Source organism: Mustela nigripes, chromosome 3 (assembly GCF_022355385.1).
Source record: "Mustela nigripes isolate SB6536 chromosome 3, MUSNIG.SB6536, whole genome shotgun sequence".
Taxonomy (NCBI): Eukaryota; Metazoa; Chordata; class Mammalia; order Carnivora; family Mustelidae; genus Mustela; species Mustela nigripes.
The window spans coordinates 43,884,669-43,905,403 of NC_081559.1; the positions used below are offsets into that span (position 1 = coordinate 43,884,669).

General features: G+C 49.7%; 2 protein-coding genes and 1 long non-coding RNA gene across 13 annotated transcripts in view; 2 read left to right on the plus strand and 1 right to left on the minus strand.

The window, feature by feature from the left end:
- Positions 1-8,248, plus strand: part of UBE2F (ubiquitin conjugating enzyme E2 F (putative)) — a 53,620-nt gene extending 45,372 nt beyond the window's left edge. For both annotated transcript variants that reach the window (XM_059393815.1, XM_059393814.1), the window contains 3 exons: positions 2,180-2,212; positions 3,316-3,378; positions 6,948-8,248. In XM_059393815.1, the coding sequence (XP_059249798.1) occupies positions 2,180-2,212; positions 3,316-3,378; positions 6,948-6,998 (147 nt within the window). In that variant the 3' untranslated portion in view covers positions 6,999-8,248. The remainder of the gene's footprint in view (positions 1-2,179; positions 2,213-3,315; positions 3,379-6,947) is intronic.
- LOC132013690 (uncharacterized) lies at positions 7,618-18,398 on the minus strand. Of its 6 annotated transcripts, XR_009403079.1 has the most exons (5): positions 18,256-18,398; positions 16,210-17,702; positions 15,637-15,908; positions 15,403-15,518; positions 7,618-12,207 (listed from the first exon to the last, which is right to left on the minus strand). It is a non-coding gene; the product is annotated as an uncharacterized LOC132013690 (long non-coding RNA). The 6 variants fall into 6 exon arrangements; XR_009403080.1 differs by having other exon boundaries at positions 15,403-15,908; positions 18,296-18,398; XR_009403076.1 differs by having other exon boundaries at positions 15,403-15,908; positions 17,509-17,702.
- A 156-nt stretch (positions 18,399-18,554) lies between these two features.
- SCLY (selenocysteine lyase) overlaps positions 18,555-20,735 on the plus strand; it is a 33,422-nt gene continuing 31,241 nt past the window's right edge. For 2 of the 5 annotated variants that reach the window (XM_059393817.1, XM_059393818.1), the window contains exon 1: positions 18,557-18,711. In XM_059393817.1, the coding sequence (XP_059249800.1) occupies positions 18,620-18,711 (92 nt within the window). In that variant the 5' untranslated portion in view covers positions 18,557-18,619. Of the gene's footprint in view, positions 18,712-20,735 lie in introns of all 5 variants that reach the window. The other 3 variants (XM_059393822.1, XM_059393819.1, XM_059393823.1) reach the window with 3 other exon arrangements.

The window sequence follows — 20,735 nt, forward strand, 5'->3', positions numbered from 1 at the left end:
GGAGTGCCCTGAGGGAGGACCCTACCCAGGGGAGGGCGATGGAGAGGGCAGCTGCTGGGACTGAACAAGTGGCCCCAGCTGCTTCTGAGGTGTAAGCTCAAGTTGGTTCTGGGGATGTACTCTGTGGGTGCTCCATGAGGCCACCAGCTGTGGCTTCAGCTTAGGGCTTCTCTGCCGTGGTATCTGTAGGAAACCTACAGTTTCCTCCTGCTGCCTAGTGAAGCTATCCATGCAGTCATCATAACCTTGGCCCTTCTCATGCCAGATCCATGCTGCCCAAAAGAGTGCCCTCCTGCTCCTGGGCTCAGAGGGCAGCTGAGTTCCCAGCCTGTGCGTCTCTTTAGCCCGGGACTCCGCACGAAGGCGTCGTCATCCAGACCCGGCCTGTATTCCCTGGTGACTGTGTCCTTTTCCTCTGCGGCTGACAGTTGTGCCAGGTCAACCTGAAAGGGTTATGGGTGTCAGAGTAGCATGTTTGTGGCACTCACAGACTGCCTGACACGTCGCACAATGCCATCTTCCTCTCTGTCTTCCTCCTCCCCATCTTTCTCTCTCTTTCAAGAGCAGCATTGTTGCACATGTGTTAACTTGGGCCCAGTCACATATGGATTATGAAAGTCATCCTAGCTAAAACTATTTGTAAGGCGAAGGCTGCACCAAACACACACAACATAAACGTGGCTGGCACTTCAGATGCTGCATCGGTTACTGTCCTTTGGGCCCCAAGGGGAGCCTGAGCGGAACTAGACAGGCCTGGGCCCTGCCCTGCACACAGGTGCTAGGCTTTCTCTCCCCAGTGTCCTTCATACTTTAACTCTGTAGGCCCTGCCTTTGAACAGAGCATCTGTGGGTACACTGACCTCATTCTGTATATGCCAGCTTTCTGTTACCACTTAGAGACCATCTTCATTCCCACCCCTGCTCCCAGGCAGCTCCACTGCTTTTAGAGGAGGACACTGAGGCCCGGAGAGGTATGCATGGGTCACAGCAGCCCACCAGTAACTGCCCCAGTCCTGGGCCAGGTCTCTTTCTGTCCATGACCACACGTTGTAGGCGAGAGCTGCCAACTCTGGTGTGTAGGCAGTGTTATTGTGTATCACCAAGTAGGTGCTTTGGGGGAAGAACACAGGAAAGGAGTTTGGGGCCTGCCCTAAGAGGACACTGCAGACTTTCTACAGGCCTGACTCTGGGTCCTCCCCAGGTGTGGTCTCTACTGCCACAGGGCCTGGCCTGTCTTCTTGTCATACCCTGGACATGTCCTGCCTATTCGGGACTTAGCTTTGGTCACAGGGGTTCCTCCACCTGGAAGGTGTTTCCTCCTGCCATTTTTCTACCCGGCAGGCCCCGCTTTCTCTGGGAAGTGTCTCCTCCCTGCTGGGTACTCTGTGGGAACACGTCTGTGGGAGTTCTGCTGACACGCCTGTCTGACCAACCTCTCCACCAGAGAATGTGTGCTCACCCCCAGCTCCAGCCCCAAGTTCAGCTCACCCCAGAAGGACACGGGTGGATGGCTGAGCCAAAGCAGAGGTGGCAATTAAAATTGCCAAGTAGCAGAGTATCAGCTGGGGCTGAGAATTGGCCTAATTTAGAAGACAAGACTCGAGCTGGGGACAGGGAAGGCTGAGAGGGAATTTGCAGTTGAATCACGGATGACAAGTCCAGAGAGAATACATTGGTTTTCCACCTTATTTTAATGAGAATTTCTGACCTTTGAATGTTAGGAAGTGTTTATCACTTTTTTTTTAAAGTAATTAAAGCAAAATGGTTAGAGGCCGGTGGGACTGTGGGTAATTAGCTTATCTCTAGTTCCCAAGAGAGCGCAAAAACAACAGATTTTGTTGTAAAGATGACTCTTCAGAAGTCCCAAACTGTACTGGAAGGTGAGGAGGAGGAGGTGATGGAAGGGGGGGTTCTCCTGAACAGACACAGCCTGTGGGCTCCCTGGGCTGGGTCTCAAGGGCACTTTGATTCTGTAATTACTTCCTGTGACTGCCCCCTCCAGATTTCCCAAGCCTGTTGTCATATTGGAGAGAAGTTGTTTTAAATTTCTGTGTTTAGGGAAAACAGCACACTAAAGATAAATTCTGACCTACCACAGTCTATATTTCTCGGTCAAGGGTTTGAAATACTAAGTGCACAGGAGCCTGAAACTTGTTTTCTTCTTTCTTTCTCATTCCAGGATGTTGTTTGGGGATTAAACTCTTTGTTTACTGTAAGTATATTGACCAGAACCCCAAGTTTTCCTTGAGTCCCCTGACTATTGCTTTTAAACATCACACTAAGGATAACCTAGAGAGATTAAAAAGAGCACCCTGTAGACACTGAGCAACTCCTTTCTGTAGGATTTATAGGAGACAGAGGAACAGTGAGATGGGAACCAAGGGGGCTTTGGGGTATTTATTTCCAAATCAGAAATATAGCCCCCAAACTAAACATTTCTCCTGAGGGAGAAGTACAGTTGTCTTTACAGTGACCATCGATGATGACTCTGGAAAGCAGTGACTTCTCATAAGAACAAATCTCACTACCTTGGTTTTTATGAAAGGGAGTAGGCAGTATAAAGATAAGACATGGCCTCCAATTTGAAATCCATGTTGTTTCTCATGGGGAGAGGGGAGTAGCCATTCCAGGGTTTTCTTCTTAAGATTTTTTTTTTTTTAAGTACTTTCTATACCCAACATGGGGCTCAAACTCATAACCCCAAGATCAAGAGTCTCATGCTCCAAGGACTGAGCCAGCCAGGCACACACCCCTACCTCAGGGTTTTCTATTGTAGAAATGCCTGGGGACAGGGTCCTCCTGGCACTGTCCTGCCTTCAGGCTCACACCCCATCTCTGCTGGGTATGAGTGTCATGCTGTGAAGGGGAATAAAAAGATAAAGGGAAGATCTGGTTAAGGTCAGTGTGGAAGCCACAAACTTAGAGAAGCAAAGTTGCTTGTCACAAATTAAAAGAAGAAATGAATTTTGGAGGAAAAAAAATGGGACTTTTATTTGGAAATACTCATAATGAGAGTGGTTCTTTACATCAAAAAGCCTTAGAACTTAATGTGATCACTATCCTTCATTTTCACCAAACTGTGGATAGTTGTATGTAAACATCGTGATCTTTCAGTCAGCAGTTCACCGATGTTCAGAAAGCACCTCGTAGACTGTGGGCATCCATCACAGGACCTGGGATCCATAATGGGATCGCTCTACTCTCCAGCTTCTCCTGTTTGCTGAGTAGACTTCTGTCATCTGGCTCAGAAAATGAAGACTTGTGACAGCAGAAAAACAGATTCTTTTGTTTACTTTGGGTTTTTCTCTTTTTAAGGATCTTTTGAATTTTGATGATCCACTGAATATTGAGGCTGCAGAACATCATTTGAGGGACAAGGTAAGCTAGTGGTAGTGATTGAGGTTGATGGATTTGCCAAAAAGATGATTAGCGGCTCTTGTTTAGATACGTAGGAGGCTGAGAATGGTAGGTCCATGCCTGGAATTGAAAGTAGTTGATTGATAAGTAACGTGTTGTGATAAATGTGAGTAAAGTGCTTGCCCCAAGGTCAGACAGAAGTGTTCCTATTAGATGTGATTTCCTAGTAGAATTCAGTCTGAGGGATTTAAAACAGGCCACTGTTACTTCACTGGATTGACAGTATGGGGATACATACAGCATTCACGCGGTCGGGTCCTCCAGCGTGCCTGTGCACTATGGTGCCCAATGCGTTTCCGTCCAAAATAATTGGGTCCTGTTTATTATTACTAATTATCAGTTCCTTTTTTTCTTTTTTTTAAACTTTTTTCTTCCAAATCAGTGCATAAACCCTTACCCATTCTAGGAGCTAATAGTCTATAAAGTGGCTCTACCATACATGAGTGGGGGGTGCTCAGGTTTTCCCCATAGTGGTTTCTTCCCCCAACTACAGATGATAATGCAGTCAGTATCCCTCTTGTGCACATCCTTAAAAGTGCGTGGACAAGGAGTTGGGAGCAGGAGTAGGAGTCTGGGAATGGCTGTAGGATCGGAGCAAGGCTATTTGAGGTTGTGCAGCTTCACTTGGGGCCAGGCTCTTTAGCCAGTAAGGCCTTAGCAGACAGCCTGCAGGGCTAACCTGGTTTAGTCCTAGAGCCTCAAATTTCATTTTTCTGAACTGGCTTCCCTGTGAATCCTTGCTACCCTAGGAATCAACAACCTGAGGCTGTTACCCAACACCTGCCTGGAGTCTAGAAAGTTCTAAATGCCATCGGCTTCGTCCTAAATACAGTGCTGAAGAGCAGGGGCCTCTGTCTCTAGGAGACCTGTGACGGGCCAGAGCAGGGGGCATTTTAAATGTGCCATGTGTGATGTTTGCTACTACCGAAGAGCAGGCACCACCAGAGCCGCACTGCTCGGCACGTACCCTGGCAGGGGCTCACCAAACCAGCAGGCACAGCAGGGACCCGTGAGCCGTGCAGGGTCAGTGGGTGCTTCTGCTCAGGCAGAGGAGGCTGGGAACAGCAGAGGCCTTCAGCAGGTGTGCTGTGGCATCAGGCGGCTCCATTCACATTGGAGCTCCACCTGTCACTGTCCTGACATGGACTTCCCCGCTGAGCACTGTCTTACAGGCCAAGTCAGGAAGAGAAATCGATAATGATGGGAACACTTACAGGGCCAGGTAGAGAAAGACCAGTTATAAATGGTCTATCCTTTTATTTTCTTCAAATGTTGCTTCCTGCTCTTCGTGTGAAATACAGGGAAGACTTGTATATATGAACTGTTAGCCCCAGTATGGTGGACCTAAAATCCTCCAGACATTGATGCCTCCACATGAATCCCCAGACCCCAGCCCCATCCTCATGCTGAGTCATGACGACAGCTATTGAACTTGCTGCTTTATTTTGTGCTCATTGTTCACGCCAAGTTGGATTGGTGGCCACTGAAGTGCCGGGGGAGGGGCTGATGCTCAGGATCAAGTCATGAACAGACTGTCCCCACAGAGCGGACATGCTAGCAGAGGCAGAGCATAGATGAGGAAACATAAGCATGTGGTGGATGGAGGCCTGGGGGCGGGGGACAGTGGTGGGTCTTGCCGTTTTATGTAGCGTGCTCAGAGAAGGCCTTTCTGACAAGATGTGAGTAGAGATCGGATGTGAACCAAAAGGATATCAGGCAAGAGTATTCTGGAGAATGTTATAGTAGTGTAAGGGCCCTGAGGTAGGAATGTGCTAGGGGTGTTGAGGGAGGAGGACACAGGCTGGCATGACTAGAGCTGGGGGGCAGAACAGCGGTGATTGGACAGCAGCAGCATCCCCGGGTGGCCCTCCCAAGTTCTATCCCACCCACATCCCAGAGAGCATTTATTCTCCTGACATCTCTACAAGGGAGGGACTCTTGTTATCCCTGATCTGCTGAGGAATCAGAGCCACCATGGAGGTAACAGACTTGCCAGGAAGGGGCAGAACCCAAGATGTGAATGCAGGCAGTCTGGCTCCAGAGACTGTAGTCTTCCTGTGGCCTCTGCTCTGTGAGCCCTCAGGCAGAGGAAGGAGAGGAAAGCAGCAGAGGCTGAGCACAGAGGGCTTCTGGAGGCCATGAGCTCTGGGCTTTTTCCGGGACCAGGAGAGAGCAGGGGGTGGTGAGACTGAGCACCTGAGGGCAGGACAGGGGGAGCAGTGCCTGTGCGGTCTTCACATCCCACGAGCTGTGATTGTGGCTCCCTAGTGGCTGATGGTGCTGTTGCCTTCTGGGTGCTGTGGGAATGGCCAAGTCAGGGCTCGTGGGAGTCCTTTCCACAAGTGCAGGCTCAGCAGCTCTCCATTTCCTCACCTGAGATGGCAGACAAACCACCAAACCATTTTCAGACCTTAAAACCTGGAACCCACCCTGACTTGGAAAGGGTCACCATGTGAATTAAGTGTGGCAGAAGAGGAGGCCTCCTCCTTGTTCTACCCCCTTCTAGACGCTGCTCCAGGCAAGGACTGGCCACAGGAGGGTGCAGCCAGCACAGCGCCTACCAGGGGCTCTGTGGCCTTACCTGTCACGTGATGCGACTGAAGCAGTGTGACCCCATGGCCATCCTACAACACCTAGTAGCCGTGTTGTGGGAGTAAGAGGGTTGAGCTCCACCTATCAGATCACAGTGTCTTGAACACTGAATGCATGTGTGCTGGGGTGGGCAAGCTCCAAGTACCTCATGGCGCATGTGGCCCCGGAGGGCCCTTGCTCAGTCCTACAAGGCCAAGGAACTCTGGTCTTAACATTAGACCTGAGGGGCACACCTTGGGCACTTTCCTGCCCATACTGGCCTGGGGACACCAAGGGCCACACTGTCCTCTCTTCACCAGGAAATCAGGCCAGGCGCCCAGGTGGCCTCTGCTTGATGCCTGGCAGGGGGTGGGGTTTGCTCTTCTGGGCCCAGTAGTCACTCGGATGGTGGGCTTCACTCATGCCATGAAAAGTGGGCACATTTTAAATAGGCAGCAGGGTCTGGGGCGTTGTTCTAGGAAGACAGATCTGGACATGCGTCCTGGGAGAACAGCAACTCTGACTCATCTGCATTTGAGGTCAAGAGCCTTGTCTTGACCTACACTGCCACCTTGACACCACACTCTGGCCCTCACTTTCGCCATTTGTAAAATAAAGGGTCTTAGACTGCCTTCCACTCAGAGCTTCTGTGTTTGGGTCCCCACCCACAGCCCTCCCAGCACAGTGGCCTCATGGCGTGCACACAGCCTCCTGCACATAGCAGGCCCCTGGAGTCGTAGGGAGAAGGCATCGGGCTCCTTGGGCTTCTGATTATCCTGCAGCCTTGGTGGCTAGGGGGTGGGAGGTGGGGTGGGGGTTGGAGGCCAAGTTCTTCCTATGCTCTGGAGAGCTCACAGTGGCTTCTTGACTTGGGCGGGTCCTACTTGTTCTGTTCTGTGTTTCGCTCGCTAACTCGCTCTCCCTTCTTGCTTCTCTCTGTGATCCCTCTCGCTCCACAGGAGGACTTCCGGAATAAAGTGGAAGACTACATGAAGCGTTATGCCAGATGATAGGAGGAGGAGACGGTGGGGCTGTGGACTGTGTGTAGGCTTGTCTCCAATCTCATCCAAGAGGGAGCTCCCCCTCCCCAGTCCTCGTGCTCCCCTCAGACCCACAGGGTCATCCACATCCTGTGACCATGCTGTCCCAAGGAAGAACCTCTTCACGACTGCCCATTGTAGATGGAGAGTCCTACATAAATACAGCAAGAAAATGTGTTTGGGGTTCTAAAGAGTTGTCTGCTTCCCTTAACATGTTTACTTTTTGGAAACTGTACTGTATAGGCTATTGATGAGATTCCTGAAAAGTTGTAACGAACTCAGAATTGAGGCTAGCGCTTGCTTCTCCCCCTTTTCCTAAAGTCCTTCCCTGCACAAGTGATGCTGATGATGTGCTGCTCAGTGTAGCTCGCAGAGGGGCAATAAGAAACCCGCTACATACTGTGATTGGATGCACATTCTCTTAGCTCCTCCCACGGATGTTGGCCCTGCCTAGATGTTGTGAAGCTTCCCAGAATGCATAGTCATTCACTGTAGATCTCTTACTGAAATGCGTATTTTATTTAATGTAAGTATATTTTGGAACAGATTTGTAATTTGTACAATTTAATGCTTTAATTATTTTTTTCTATTCTCATTTAGTTTGTATTTTCATTGTATAGAGCAGACAGATATTGGGTCAAGCAACTATTGAAGAGAAATACAAAGAAAATATGAAAGACACATTATTCCTTCTGTCCAAATGAAACAAGAATTTGACTTTTAAAAATCAGCTCTTGATTTTGGGTCCAGATGGGATGAGGAAGTCTTGGAACCCTTGGAAGCTAGATCTGGATGATACCTGAAAAAGAAAAAGGAAAGGAAAAAGGCAGGGAGCCCTTTCTCACATGCTGCCCAGAGGAAACTGGTGGGAACCCAGACCAGCCAGGGACTTGGTGTTTCCACAGCAGTCTTGTGGTTGTGAGCCAGTGGGCAATGCCAGAGAGTCAGAGCCTCATGTACTGAGGGACAGGAGGGATACCTCAGTAATCAGCCACCTGTGTGAAGTCACTGAGACAGTACCTGTGGCTTTCTGAGACTGCTGTGGTTCCGGGCGGTCTGGGGGCCAGGAATCAGAAGCAGCAGCAGCACGTAGCCATCCATATTCCAGCAGGCCCATGCTGGGTAAGAAAACTAAGGAGGCAGATGGATTACTCCAGCATTTAGACATCTGGACGAGTGAAATCAAATGCAAAATAAATGTTTGTATGGTTTTCACCTGCTGCCTGCCTGGCGCACTCAAGTTCACTGACAGCCTCCTTTGACCTCTGGATTCCCCCGTCTTCCATCTGCCCAGTCTGGATGATTGTTCTTAATTTGTAATACAGTCTGATTATGAGGTCGGTCTTCCTGGAGATGGCAGGGAAGGAATATATGTTGTGCTTCCCATTTGTAATAAGGAATTGTACCCATTAGATTGGGGGGGGTGGGGGCTGATTGATGGGCCACACTAGTGCACAGAGCAGGAAGAGTGGGGCTGGATCAAGGGCACACTGGCCTCTTGGAGGCTCAGGGCCTGTGAGAAGACAACAGTAATCTCCCCTCCTAAAGCCTGCGAGAGACACTTTTAATTGGAGCTGTCTGGTGCTCACCAGGAACCTGGTCAGCTGGACCCAGGGCTGGCCTTTGCTCGGTAGGTCTGCAACCAGCAGCTGGCTTGCCCACATACCTGAGTCCTGACGCCCCTCACAGCTGTTGGGGCAGCTCCCAGGCTGCACGGCTGTCGGTGCAGATGGAGGTGAAGAAGTGATGTTAGCGCCCACGGGTGAATGGAAATAACGGGCGTTGTAGGTAAAGGAATGGAAGGGACAGCTGTTCTGGATTCTGATAGACAAATAACTTTGCTTATCAGAGATCTAGCAATTCTTCAGAAATGACCTCTCTGTGTGACAGAATCATCCCTCTCTGTCCAATGGAAATCCCTCAGAGCCTTGCCCCTTACCCCATCTTGTTAAGAACACCATCCAGCCTGGCCCATTGAGGCAGAGAACTGATGTTGTGCTGCCTACTTGGCCAGGGAGGGGGGGGAGCGGCATAGCATCTTTTAGTGGCTGCAGAACCCTGATTTCCAGGACTTTTTGGTTTCTTGAGGTCTCCTCCCCACTCAGGCCAAAGGATACTTCAGCTTCTGGTTCATGTGTTCCACCAGCCCGGTGATAGTAGATTTCTCCTCTTCCCAGGATGGGTATACTGAGCCAGACAGGAGTAGAGCAGGCCCTTGGGACGTGAAGCTCCAAGATTTCTCCGATGTCCACTTGTGTCCCCATAACTCTGCTGCTTAGAATTTGATGGGTCGGCAGCATGTTTTTCAGGCATACTCAGGAGGAAACAGTTCCAGGATAGACCTGTCAGAAGGAAAGGCTCACATCTCCCCTTCCCTCAAGCATACCACCTGCAAATTACCTCCCTTCGAAGTCTTCATAAGGAGCTGGGGCAAGTGTATGGCTCCAGTGTCAAGTGCTAACGCGTCTGTGTCCCTTGATTCTCATCTGTGTGTTCATTCACTGTATTTGGAGTGTTGGCAGAGCTCTGGCTCGGGGCAGTGCCTTGGGTTCTGTTTAACAAGACCCCTGTTTCATCTACTATCATTTACAAGCACTGGCAGGCTCAGAGGGCTGTTCGTGATTTCTGCCATTGCAGATGAAGCCAGGTTTGGCACCTGCTAAAGCAGTCGTGTGACAGAAGTAAATGAGAAAGCTTTGCAGAGAGCTGGTAGAGCATTTACAGGAGCTAAAATAGTTTGAACATACAGTCTTTAAAAGGAATATATACCTTGCTATTTACTAGTTTAAACGTTTCATATTTCCTGTGCCCTTAATCTGCCAAACTTCCACACCGTCATGGGTACGGGAGGCAAAAGCATGCTAGTCAGGTCTTGGCTGCAGCCAGACCAGTCCACAGAGTCCTGGGCCACCTGGCAGCAGAGCCAGCATTCCTTCCTCCGATGGCATCGGAAACAGATGGAACAGCCCTTCTGCTGGGCTCCGGAGTTCAACAACAACAATAACAAAAAATCCCAGAGGGCAAACAAACTCCAGGCAGTGGCCATCTGAAAGATCTATTAAACTTGTTCAAAGGACACGCCCGCTGTTCTCTAGGGTTGCTCTGTTACCTCTCACAGCCTTTGAAGAAGTTGATGTGAAAAAAAAATCGCAAATTCCTACAAAATCAGACTTGTTGCAGATATATCAGAATCTACCAGAATTTTTTTAATGTAAACTTCCAACCATTTGTAAAACTGGTTAGCCACCAATTGCAGCCTTTAATGAAACTCTTCCAGCAAGTACAGTCTATTCCAGGAGTGTTTTCACTTCATCCACTTAAAAATGTTTCTCCTTGGAAAGTCAGGTTTGCCATAAGTTCATTATTCTTCATGAAAGTGTGTCTAGCAAAATGCTAATAGTCTTAGCAAAATAACGTTTTTTCCTTTCCCTTTGCCAAAGAACCTGTAAAATGAGAGCATCTGTTACTCCCCTTTCCTCCCTCAAAGTAACAGCGGCTAATTCACAGTGGGTGCACAGGCCCCACTCATGCCCTGGGTTTCCGTGGGTTACCAAAACTGATGAATTGAAAGAATTGTGGTTTGAAAAAATTTCTTCAAAAAGCTCAGTGATAAAAAAAAAAAAAAAAAAAAACAGTGATGAAGGCATCTGGGGACCTCACTTTGTTAAGAATGTCTATTTATTCATGTTAAGCTGTATAAAGGACTGAATTATAATCTTTTTTTAATCCACCTAGGGCTCATTCATTTCTTAATCCACCTAGGGCTCAATTCATTCATTGCCAAGTTCACTGAGCCAGAGTTCTTCAATAAGTTCACTTTTTGTCTTATGTCAGGGCCCTCTGGAAGAAGAGCTTGCCCAAATGTTCCCAGTGCTGGAGGAGAGACCAGGTTCCGGGCCCCAGCACGGTAGGGCGGGTGCGGTAATTACTTGTCAGGGGCCATTGGCCGGGAGAACTGTACCCATGGATGGCATAGCCCCTGGTGTGGCCTCCCCGTCGAGACACTGGTCCATAGTTCACACCCAGCAGTGTTTCCTTCCCGCTCAGAGGGAGTCTGCTCAGTCTCTGGCCTCACAGGATTGACTCGTATTGGTGCAGTTTCTGGTATTGGGTTTTTATCCTCTTGGGGTCAGACCGCATTGACCTGGCTCCCCACTCCACTCCCATGCACACCACGTGGTACTCGTCAGATGGTACCCAAACATCTCTTTAAAAATTCATTCCAACCTCATGAGCCCCGTTCACCTGTGTCCTTCCCTCCACCCCCCACTCCTAACCAGGGTGAGGCTGAGGAGCCATAAGGTGGGGGCTGTTCCGTGGGTGAAGAGCCGGTATCCTGTTCCTGAGGCATTTCAGCCTCAAGTGAGTCTGAGAAGAGACAACCTGTCTCCCTGGGCTGGTTCTGGATGGATCCGGAGCAGGTGGAAGTGAGCATGGATCCCACTGTGGTTGCTGTGCGCCTTGCCAGACCAGTCAGTGAGGTATGTAAAACACCACAGTTGATGCAGGAGAGCAGCACGACAGGGAGACCTGGCCGACATGCCAGTGAGACCAGGACAAACTGGTGGGATGGCCTCCACGTCCACCCCACCTTGCCGCCAGAGGGCTTTCACCAAGCCTTTCACCAAGCCACATCTTCCCATTGCCTCCAGAATAAGCCCCCAGTGCTTAGCGTAGGAGCACACTGTCACTGGTCACCTGTCCACTCCACCAGCCCTGCCCTGATGACCCTGCCTGGCCTCAGTGCTTCCACGCCTTGTGATGAGCTCCAAAGCTGTCTTGCGTATCCTTTCAAGATGCTTCAGGTCATGTGGTGCCGCCACTGGGAAGCCTACCTTACAGGCAGATGGGCAGTTCCCGGGGCATCCTTGTCCTGCCCAGGCTTCCATATGCAGTACTGCCTGTCCCAGGTGTCAGGTGGCATGAGATGCACAGGACCTTAGCCATCCCGCAGTAACTGAAGAGCTTAGTACAATGCCATCACTCACATGGAGTACATCCTCCAGGAGCTTTGGAGCAGAAGTACACTGGCGAGTCTGCTCAAGACAGTCCTGTCACCAGGAGCTGGGCATGCCATTCAGCAAGGCAAGAGCTGTGGGGGGCACCTGCTGCCTCTGTCCATCAGCACATGCCAAGTCCGAACAGTCTGAGGAAGCTGGAAAGATTCTGTGGAAAGATTCTGTAGAGAAGAAATAATACCAAGCAGGATGAACAGGACATTGGAAGTGGAGTGTGTAGGATTGAAAGAGACTTCAGGGAAGAAAACCACATATTTAGGAAAATGCAGTGAATTGCACCTTTTCAGTTGGAATCAGAAAGTCTTAAGGGGACAACAGGCTAAAATGAAAGGACAACAGGATGAAACCATAGCCATTGCAACATCTCCACCGCAGGACAGGGCAGATGCTGGAAAAAGAGATGATGGTGTGGGGACACATTTGATGGATTCTTCCAGTGTGCAGAAGAGAATGACAAAGAGGAGCCATCGGAAGCAAGAGAACAGAAAGGACACTTGTACTAGCCTAAGATGGGGTAACAGGGCTGGGGAACCCTCCTATTTCAAAAAGCAAAAAATAAATAAATAAATAAAAACAGAGAAAGAACTATAGTTTTCTGACGTCAGACAGAGGCAAAGCAGGACAGCGATCCCTGAGTGAGACCTAGAGTGAGACCCGCCTGGCTCGGACCAGGGAAGGGGAGGCCCAGGTGGAACCCAGCAGGCACTGACCTTGAGATGGAACTAATGATGTAGGAAGGCCAGAGTACCTAGAGTTCCCAGCAGAGAAGGCCGCACAGAGAACCCGCTCTGGAGACCTGCAGTGGGGTCCTTCCAGAGCATCCCTTGGAGACCAACCAGCAGGTGCCCCTGAGGAAACTGCCTGCGGATGGGGAAGAGTATCACCCAGTAGGATAAGAGAAAATGACTCCTGGAGTTCACAGAAGGCTTCACAGAAGGAATAGTTCACGTTCCCATGAGCTGCAATGGATTTGTGATCTGCAGTGTGCTGGAGAGGGATGAGCTTGGTAATGAGAAAATAGAAGCTCATGGCTGCACTAGTCCTACCTAAGTGTCTGGAAAGCAAGCCTCAAAAGGATCAAGTTGTTTCAAATGAACTGTGTCCCAGAACAAAGACAAAGAGGAGTTTTTAAAATCCAGATCCTGGATCACCTGAGTAGCTCAGTTGGTTAGGCATCCAACTCTTGATTTCAGCTAAAATCACAATCACAGGGTCGTGGGACAGGACTCTGTGTCAGGATCTACACTTAGCATGGAGTCTGCTTAAGATTCTCTCCCTTTCCCTCTTCCCCTTCCCCTGCTCACACACGTGTGCAAGCTCTCTCAAATAAATCTTTAGAAAATAAAAATACAAAAAAAATAAATAAATAAAAATCCAGAACTTGCCACAAACAGCCCAGCCCAGAAGCCTCTATCTCAGTAAGTCTGAGACTCCCAACCCCTGCCCAGAGGCACCAGGGAAGCCAGACAGCACCTGCCAAAGGAATTCCACACTGAGCCCCTGGCCCCAAAAACCTCTGGCCACCAAACCTCTGCCCGCTAAAATGAAAAATTTACACAGAACTTACATTACAATCTCCTAACATGAAAGACGAAATGTCTGGGACACAGATGGAACCCACTCTTCATACCAAATCACACCCTAAATTGCTTAAATCAGACAGAGCAGAACTATGAAAATCGGGCCAGAATTAAGACACATGATGCTCAAGAGGCACAAAGAAAAAGAAGGTTAACAGCTGGTTTCTCATTGGAAGCAATGCAAGTGAGAAAATGGAGAAACATCTTTACTAAAAGAAAAAAAACTCCAGAGGTGCCCAGGTGAGCCACTCCGCTAAGGGTCTGCCTTTGGCTCAAGTCATGATCCTGGGGTCCTGGGACTGAGTCCATCATTGGGCTCCTTGCTCAGCGGGGAGTCTGCTCTCTCTCCCTTGGCCTCCTCCCTCTGCTTGTGTAGCAAGTGCTTTCTCTCTCAAATAAATAAAATCTTAAAAAAAAATAGTCAAGCTAAAATTCTTTAGGGAAAGTATGAAAGATGGAGGCAAAATAAAGACTGTCCTCATGCATGCAAAGACTGAAAGCTGCACCAGCAGCCTAGCACTAGAAGAAATTCTGAATGACGTCCTCAGACAGAATACAATACGAATGGCAATGTAGAACCACACCAGGGTGTCACCTTCAGTGCTGTGACACTGTGGGCCAGATAATCTGTCATTTGGGGGCAATCCTGTGCATCATAGGATGTTAGTGGCTTCTACTCACTAGATCCCAGAAGCACCTATCCCCAGTTACGACAACTAAATTATTTCTAGGCATTGTCGAATGTGCCCTGGAGGAAAAAGTCACCCTGTGTTGAAAATCACTGTATTGGATAGATTTTTCTTTTCTTTCAAATTTTTTATCCCTCTGTGTTTTTGAGGAATAATCTAAAAGAATTCTTATGCTCAGGCATTCAGCTCACTAAGTTTCTCCTTGTGCCTATTCTATTCCTCCCATTTATTGTTTTTCTTTTTTTTAAATAGACTTTATTGGGGTGCCTGGGTAGCTCAATCAGTTGAGCATCTGCCTTCAGCTCAGGTCTTGATCCCAGAGTCCTGGGATTGAGTCCCACATGGGGCTCCCTGCTCAGCTTCTCCCTCTGCCCCTGCCTCCCACTTGTGCTCTCTCTCTCTAATAAATAAATAAATAAATAAACCTTTAAAAATAGATTATTTTTAAAAAGATTTTATTTCTTTTTTTGACAGATAAATCACAAGTAGGCAGAGAGGCAGGCAGAGAGAGAGGGAAAAGCAAACTCCCCACTGAGCAGAGAGCCCAATGCGGGGCTCAATCGCAGGACCCTGAGATCATGACCTGAGCCAAAGGCAGAGGCTTAACCCACTGAGCCACCCAGGCACCCCCAAAATAGACTATTTTTTAGAGTGTTTTTAGGTTCATAGCAAAACTGAGTGGAAAGTAGAGTTCTCATGTAACCTGCCCCCTATATGTACAACCTCTCCCACTGTAGACATCCCACAGATGTAACATTTGCTACAGCTGATGAGACTTTCCTGACACATCATTTTCACTGGGGTTTCACACTTAGTGTGAACTGTTTTCACAAATAGATACTAAAATGTATCCATTATGATAGTACAGGCATACCTCTGAGATATTGCTGGTTTTGTTCCAGAACGCCACAAGAGAACAAGTATCACAATAAAGTAATTCAAATGAAGCTTTTGCTTTCCTACTGGATATAAAAGTTACATTTACACAGTACTGTAGTCTATCAGGTGTGCAATAGAATTAAGTCTAAATAAACTGTACATACCTTAATTTAAAATTACCTTATTGCTAAAAAATGCTACCCATTACCTGAGCTCTCAGCGAGTCGTAGTCCTTTCATTGGAGGAGGGTCACGCCTCGATGTCTGTGGCCGCTGACAGATCAGGGTGGTGGCTGCTGACGGCTGGGGTGTCTGTGTCAGATTCCTAAATTGAGACAACGATTTGCCCATCAATTGACTTCCTTTCTCAATTTTTCTGTCGCACGTGATGCTGTTTGATAGCATTTCACCCACAGGAGAACTTCCTGCCACCACTTTAGCACCTGAGTGGACATGATATCCTAAACCCTCTGGTGTCTCTTCAACGGTCTTCACAGCATCGTCACCAGGACTAGATTCCGTCTTGGGAAACCACTTTCTTTGCTCGGCCCCAGGAAGCGACGCCTCCTCCCTCATGTTCAATCACAGGATTGCCGTGATTCGGTCCCATCTACGGGCTCCACTTGGAATTCCAGTTCTCCTGCTGTTTGCAGCCCCTCTGCAGTGACGTCCTCCATGGAAATCTTAAACCTCCGATTTGTTAAAATCCCATTATCTGAGTAGCACAAAAAATGTAAGAACAATGAAACAAGGTATGCCTCTATGATTCAAAGTAGTTTCACAGCCTAAAAATTCTGTGTTCTATTCCTTCTTCCCTCCCCCCAACCCCCAGCAACTCTACTGATTTTATAAAACTTGATTATAGTTTTTGTCCAACGTGTTTTTTAAATTTGTTTTTTACTAACTACCTTAACAAAACCAGCCATTTACCTCCTTATGGAGTTTCCTCTATTAAAAATTTACTCTGCTGATGCTACTGTCTTTGCCCTCAGGCCTGATTTGTTGGTTGTACTCACTATCTTGTTTTCAGGGAGATAGCATTCCTCAAATGTTTGGTCTTTATTGAGCACTTATCTCCATAATTAAGACATCCTTCCGGTCTTCTGTTGCACCTGTTTGACCAGTCCACCTGGAATAGTAGTGGTGGCTGCTGCCTGTTGCACCAGATGCTGCTTTTAGTCAGAGTGAGGACAGTTGTTGCCTCCGCAGCCAGTCCTCTGTTCGCAGGTGTTCTGTTCTTTCCAGGTGTCTCACCAGCCACGTGGGCACTATCTGTCTCTCTGACTCCACTACTACTATCTCCACCCTGAAACACAGACTCTCTAACTACTGCCAAATTGGTCCAAGAAGGGCTTGAGATGAATCACTTTGTCGGCTGTCCCTGGGGGCCCTCCAGCTCCCATCCCCTGCAGATTCAGAGAATGAAACCTGCCCCCTACTTTAAAATTCCCCCACCCACTTTTGCTCTTTTATTTTTTAATTTTATTTATTTATTTATTTGACAGACAGAGATCACAAGTAGGCAGAGAGGCAGGCAGAGAGAGGGGGGGCGAAGCAGGCTCCCCGCTGAGCAGAGAGCCCGATGTGGGGCTCGATCCCAGGACTCTGGGATCACGACCTGAGCCGAAGGCAGAGGCTCTAACCCACTGAGCCACCCAGGTGCCCCCCACTTTTGCTCTTAATCCCATGCCTTCTCAATGCTTCCAGGGCTTTGACTCTTACCTCCAGTGTCCTTGTCAGCTACCTCCCTTCAGCATATAAACACATTCAGGCCCTCAAATATTTCCCTTAATCTTGTACCCCCCTTTCTGGCTCCTTCCCTTCTCAGCCTTTGGGAAAGGGCTGAGCATATTCTTCATTCTTTCATGTTCCGTTCATCCCTCAACTCACTGCACACTCTTTTGCCCTCTCCCCACTGCCATACTAAAATTTCTTGAACTAAATCCATCAGAGCCTCCTAATCCTCGTATAAGGTAGACACTTGCCACACGTCCTCTCGGCTGCACTTTACACTCTCATCTGTTCTTGGACATTCTTTCTTTCTTTTTTTTTTTAAGATTTTTATTTATTTATTTGACAGAGAGAAATCACAAGTAGTCGGAGAGGCAGGCAGAGAGAGAGAGAGAGGGAAGCAGGCTCCCTGCTGAGCAGAGAGCCCGATGTGGGACTCGATCCCAGGACCCAGGACCCTGAGATCATGACCTGAGCCGAAGGCAGCACCTTAACCCACTGAGCCACCCAGGCGCCCCTTGGACATTCTTTCTTAATTCCCTTTCCTTTCCTCCTCTTTTGGATTGTCCTTGAGCTCCGTGTACCTCTTTGCTTCTTAAATTTTCGTGTGTCCTTGGGGCCCTGGGTGGCCAGGTGGGTTAAGTGTGGACTCTTGGTTTTGGTTCAGGTCGTGATCGCAGGGCCGTGGGATGGAGCCCCACCTTGGACTCTGCACGCAGCACCGTGTCTGCTTGAGATTCTCTCCCTCTGCCCCTCCTCCTGCTCTCTGGCAATGAATCTTTAAAAAAAAAAAAAAATGTCCTTTGCTCTGGCTACATTTGACATGAGCTCAGTTTGCAACCAAGAATGAAAGGAAATAAGGAGCCCAGAAAGGTAGAGCCTTGCAGAGCTGGAAGAGACAACTTCTGGACCCCAGCAGGGGATCAAACCGAGAAAGTCTTCGAAAAGCTGAATAAAACTCAACTTCTTGGCAAAGCAGTCCTGAATTCAAATTCTGACTCCTTCACTACCGCGTGAACTCGGGCAAGACGCTCCACTTTTGTGCCCCTCGATGTCCTACTAACGGCGCGCACTCGATGTTCCCGGGATTAAATTAGGGAAGCGTGAACGTGCGCACCAAGGTGCACGTGCTCAGGACTCCGTTAGGGCCGGCCCGTGCACAGCTGACTTCGCGGCTGTCGGCCGCGTGCAGCAGCAGCCCACGCGCCCGCCGCCCGGGTCACGGAACCCCCTCCCCGCTCCTCGGCCCCCACCAGGCCCCGACACCCCTTCCTCAGCTCCCGCGCCCATTCCGCCGACTGCGCGTCCCCCACGCCCCGAATTCTGCAGACCCGCCTCCCGCCGCCGCAAGCACGCCGCGACAGGGCCGACCCCGGGCAGCCTGGGCGTTAGAGCTCCGGGCCTGGGCTCCGGGTAGAGTCCGGGCTCCGGAGTAGTCCGCGCTCCGTGCCGCATCCCGCCTCCCGGACCTCCTTGATTCGCCCCCAGTGACGCGCCCCCGTCACCTGACCGCGCGCAGCCAATCGCCATCCGCCGGGGCCGGACCCCCGGCATTGGCCAGAGTGCGCAGCGCAGCCAATCCGGACGCGGCCCGTAGCTCGCGGCCCCGCCCCTCTCCGGGCCTCGGGGAGGCGCACCCCGACGAGACCCGCGCGTTCGGTGGGTCCGCGCGGCACTGGGCGCGGGCTGGTCGGGATGGAGGCGGCGGCGGCGGCGCCCGGCAGGGACGCGCGGGAGCGGGCAGCGAGTCATTCCCGCGGCCGCGGAGAGAAGAGCCCGCCAGACAGGTGTGCTCCGTGATGGGGAGGCGGCCGGCGCCCTCCTCTGGGAAGCCCTCCAGGCGCTGCGGGGCGAGGGGTGCCCGGCTCGGGGAGGCCGGGGGCGGGGGGCTGGTGGGGCCCGGTGGTCTGTCCGCGGGAGGGGTCCCGCCCGGAGGGGTCGCCAGCTGGCGGTCACCGCAGGCCTGAGCGTCCCGCGCGGGAATGCGGTGCGGGTCGGCGGGTGGGAGCCGGGCCGCGGCCGGGGCAGGGGAACAGTCGCTGCGCAGGCCCCTGGGCTTGAACCCAGCCTGCGGACGTGGGCGGCCGGGCTTGGCGGGGCTGCGGTCAGGGAGCAGAGCCCCGGAGCTCGGGACGCACTTCGCGGTGCGTTCTAGGGGCGGGTGGGTGCGGGACAGGTGAGGAAGCAGGGGCACCCCGGACATCTTTGTAAAATCTAGGAGGGCGGTGGTGCGGCCCGGCGTGCGGGCCGGAGCAGTGCGAGTACCCGGACGCAAGCCGCAGGTCTGGCTGGTGCACTGGTGCGGGGAAAGGGGGGACGGAAGCCGATGCCCCCAGGCTCCGGCCTGAGCCGCGGGGACAGTGGGAAGGTAGGCAGGGAGGCCTTCCAGTGCACACTGTGTCTTCAGCCCGCTGCAGCTGTGCATTTTCTGGTTGCTGAGACGTTGCTTCCTCTGTTTTGGCAGTCCCCTCTGCCTGAACCTGAGTGATGAGTGTGTCTTTAAAATTCGGGTCCAGGCCGAAACCTGAACATTTTTTAGATGAGGCAGTCAACTTTGGTTGAGCCTGAGCAAAGGGAGCTGGGCAAAAGCCCCTGAGGGAGACTGGAGTGGAGAGGAAATTCACCATACCTCTTTATGATATTTTGGTTTTGAGCATAGTAGAGTTGAGCCTCTCAGTATTAGAGCATTTTAAGGAGGAAGCAAGTCATGGAGCAGAGTTATCTATAAAACGTTAATCTGAAATTCAAGGCATAAATGTTTCAGTCTGCCAGCAGATTGACAAACTGCAGTCACTGAGCAGACCCGAGTAGCTTGAGGAAATGTGGGGTGCTGTAGGAAGTGAAAGCAAGATTAAGGGCACATGCAGATTTAAGTCACAGCGGGACTGGGAGATTCCCAATGCCAGAGTGGCCAACCATGGCCAGTCTAACTTCCCACAGCCTTAAACCTATCAGGTGACTTTGGACAGCTATGAACAAGGTGTTCATAAAAACACTGTGGTTTGGAGGCTCTGGGCGGCTCAGTCAGTGAGGCATCTGCCTTAGGCTCAGGTGATGATCCCAGGGTCCTGGAATCGAGCCTCGAATTGGGCTCCCTGCTCAGTGGGGAGCCTGCATCTGCCTCCTGCTTCGACTCTTGTGCTTCTGCTCTCTCTCTGTCAAATGAATAAATAAAATATTTAAAAATAAATAAAACACTCTGTGGTAGGGGGAAAAAAAGAACTTTTAACAGCCATGGTTGGTAATTGTATTTGAATTTTCACGTGGATCTGTTTAAACATTGTTACTGATTTTATATATTTTAAATATACTGATTTTAAATATATATATATCAAAAACCTTCAGAAACTTCCATATATATATATATACATATGTATATATATACATATGTGTGTATACATATGTGTATACATATATATAGATAATATATATATATCAAAAACCTTCAGAAACGTCCATATATATATACACACACGTGTATATATATATACATGGAAGTTTCTGAAGGTTTTTGATATATATATATCATCTATATATATATGTATACACATATGTATATATATATATATATATGGAAGTTTCTGAAGGTTTTTGATATTGGTAAAAATCTTTCAGGAGCTGTGCTTTTCTGTGACACTTTGTTCTTTAGTAAATCCCGCCCCTGCTGTGTGCCAGCCCTTGTTCTCAGTGTAAGTGACAGAGCAGTGAGGGAAACAAAGCCTGTGAGCTTCTGGAGCTGATGTATGACTTTCTCTTAAGGCCAGCAGTGGTAAACAGGGCCAGAGTCTAGTGTATCACACACTGAGGAGTA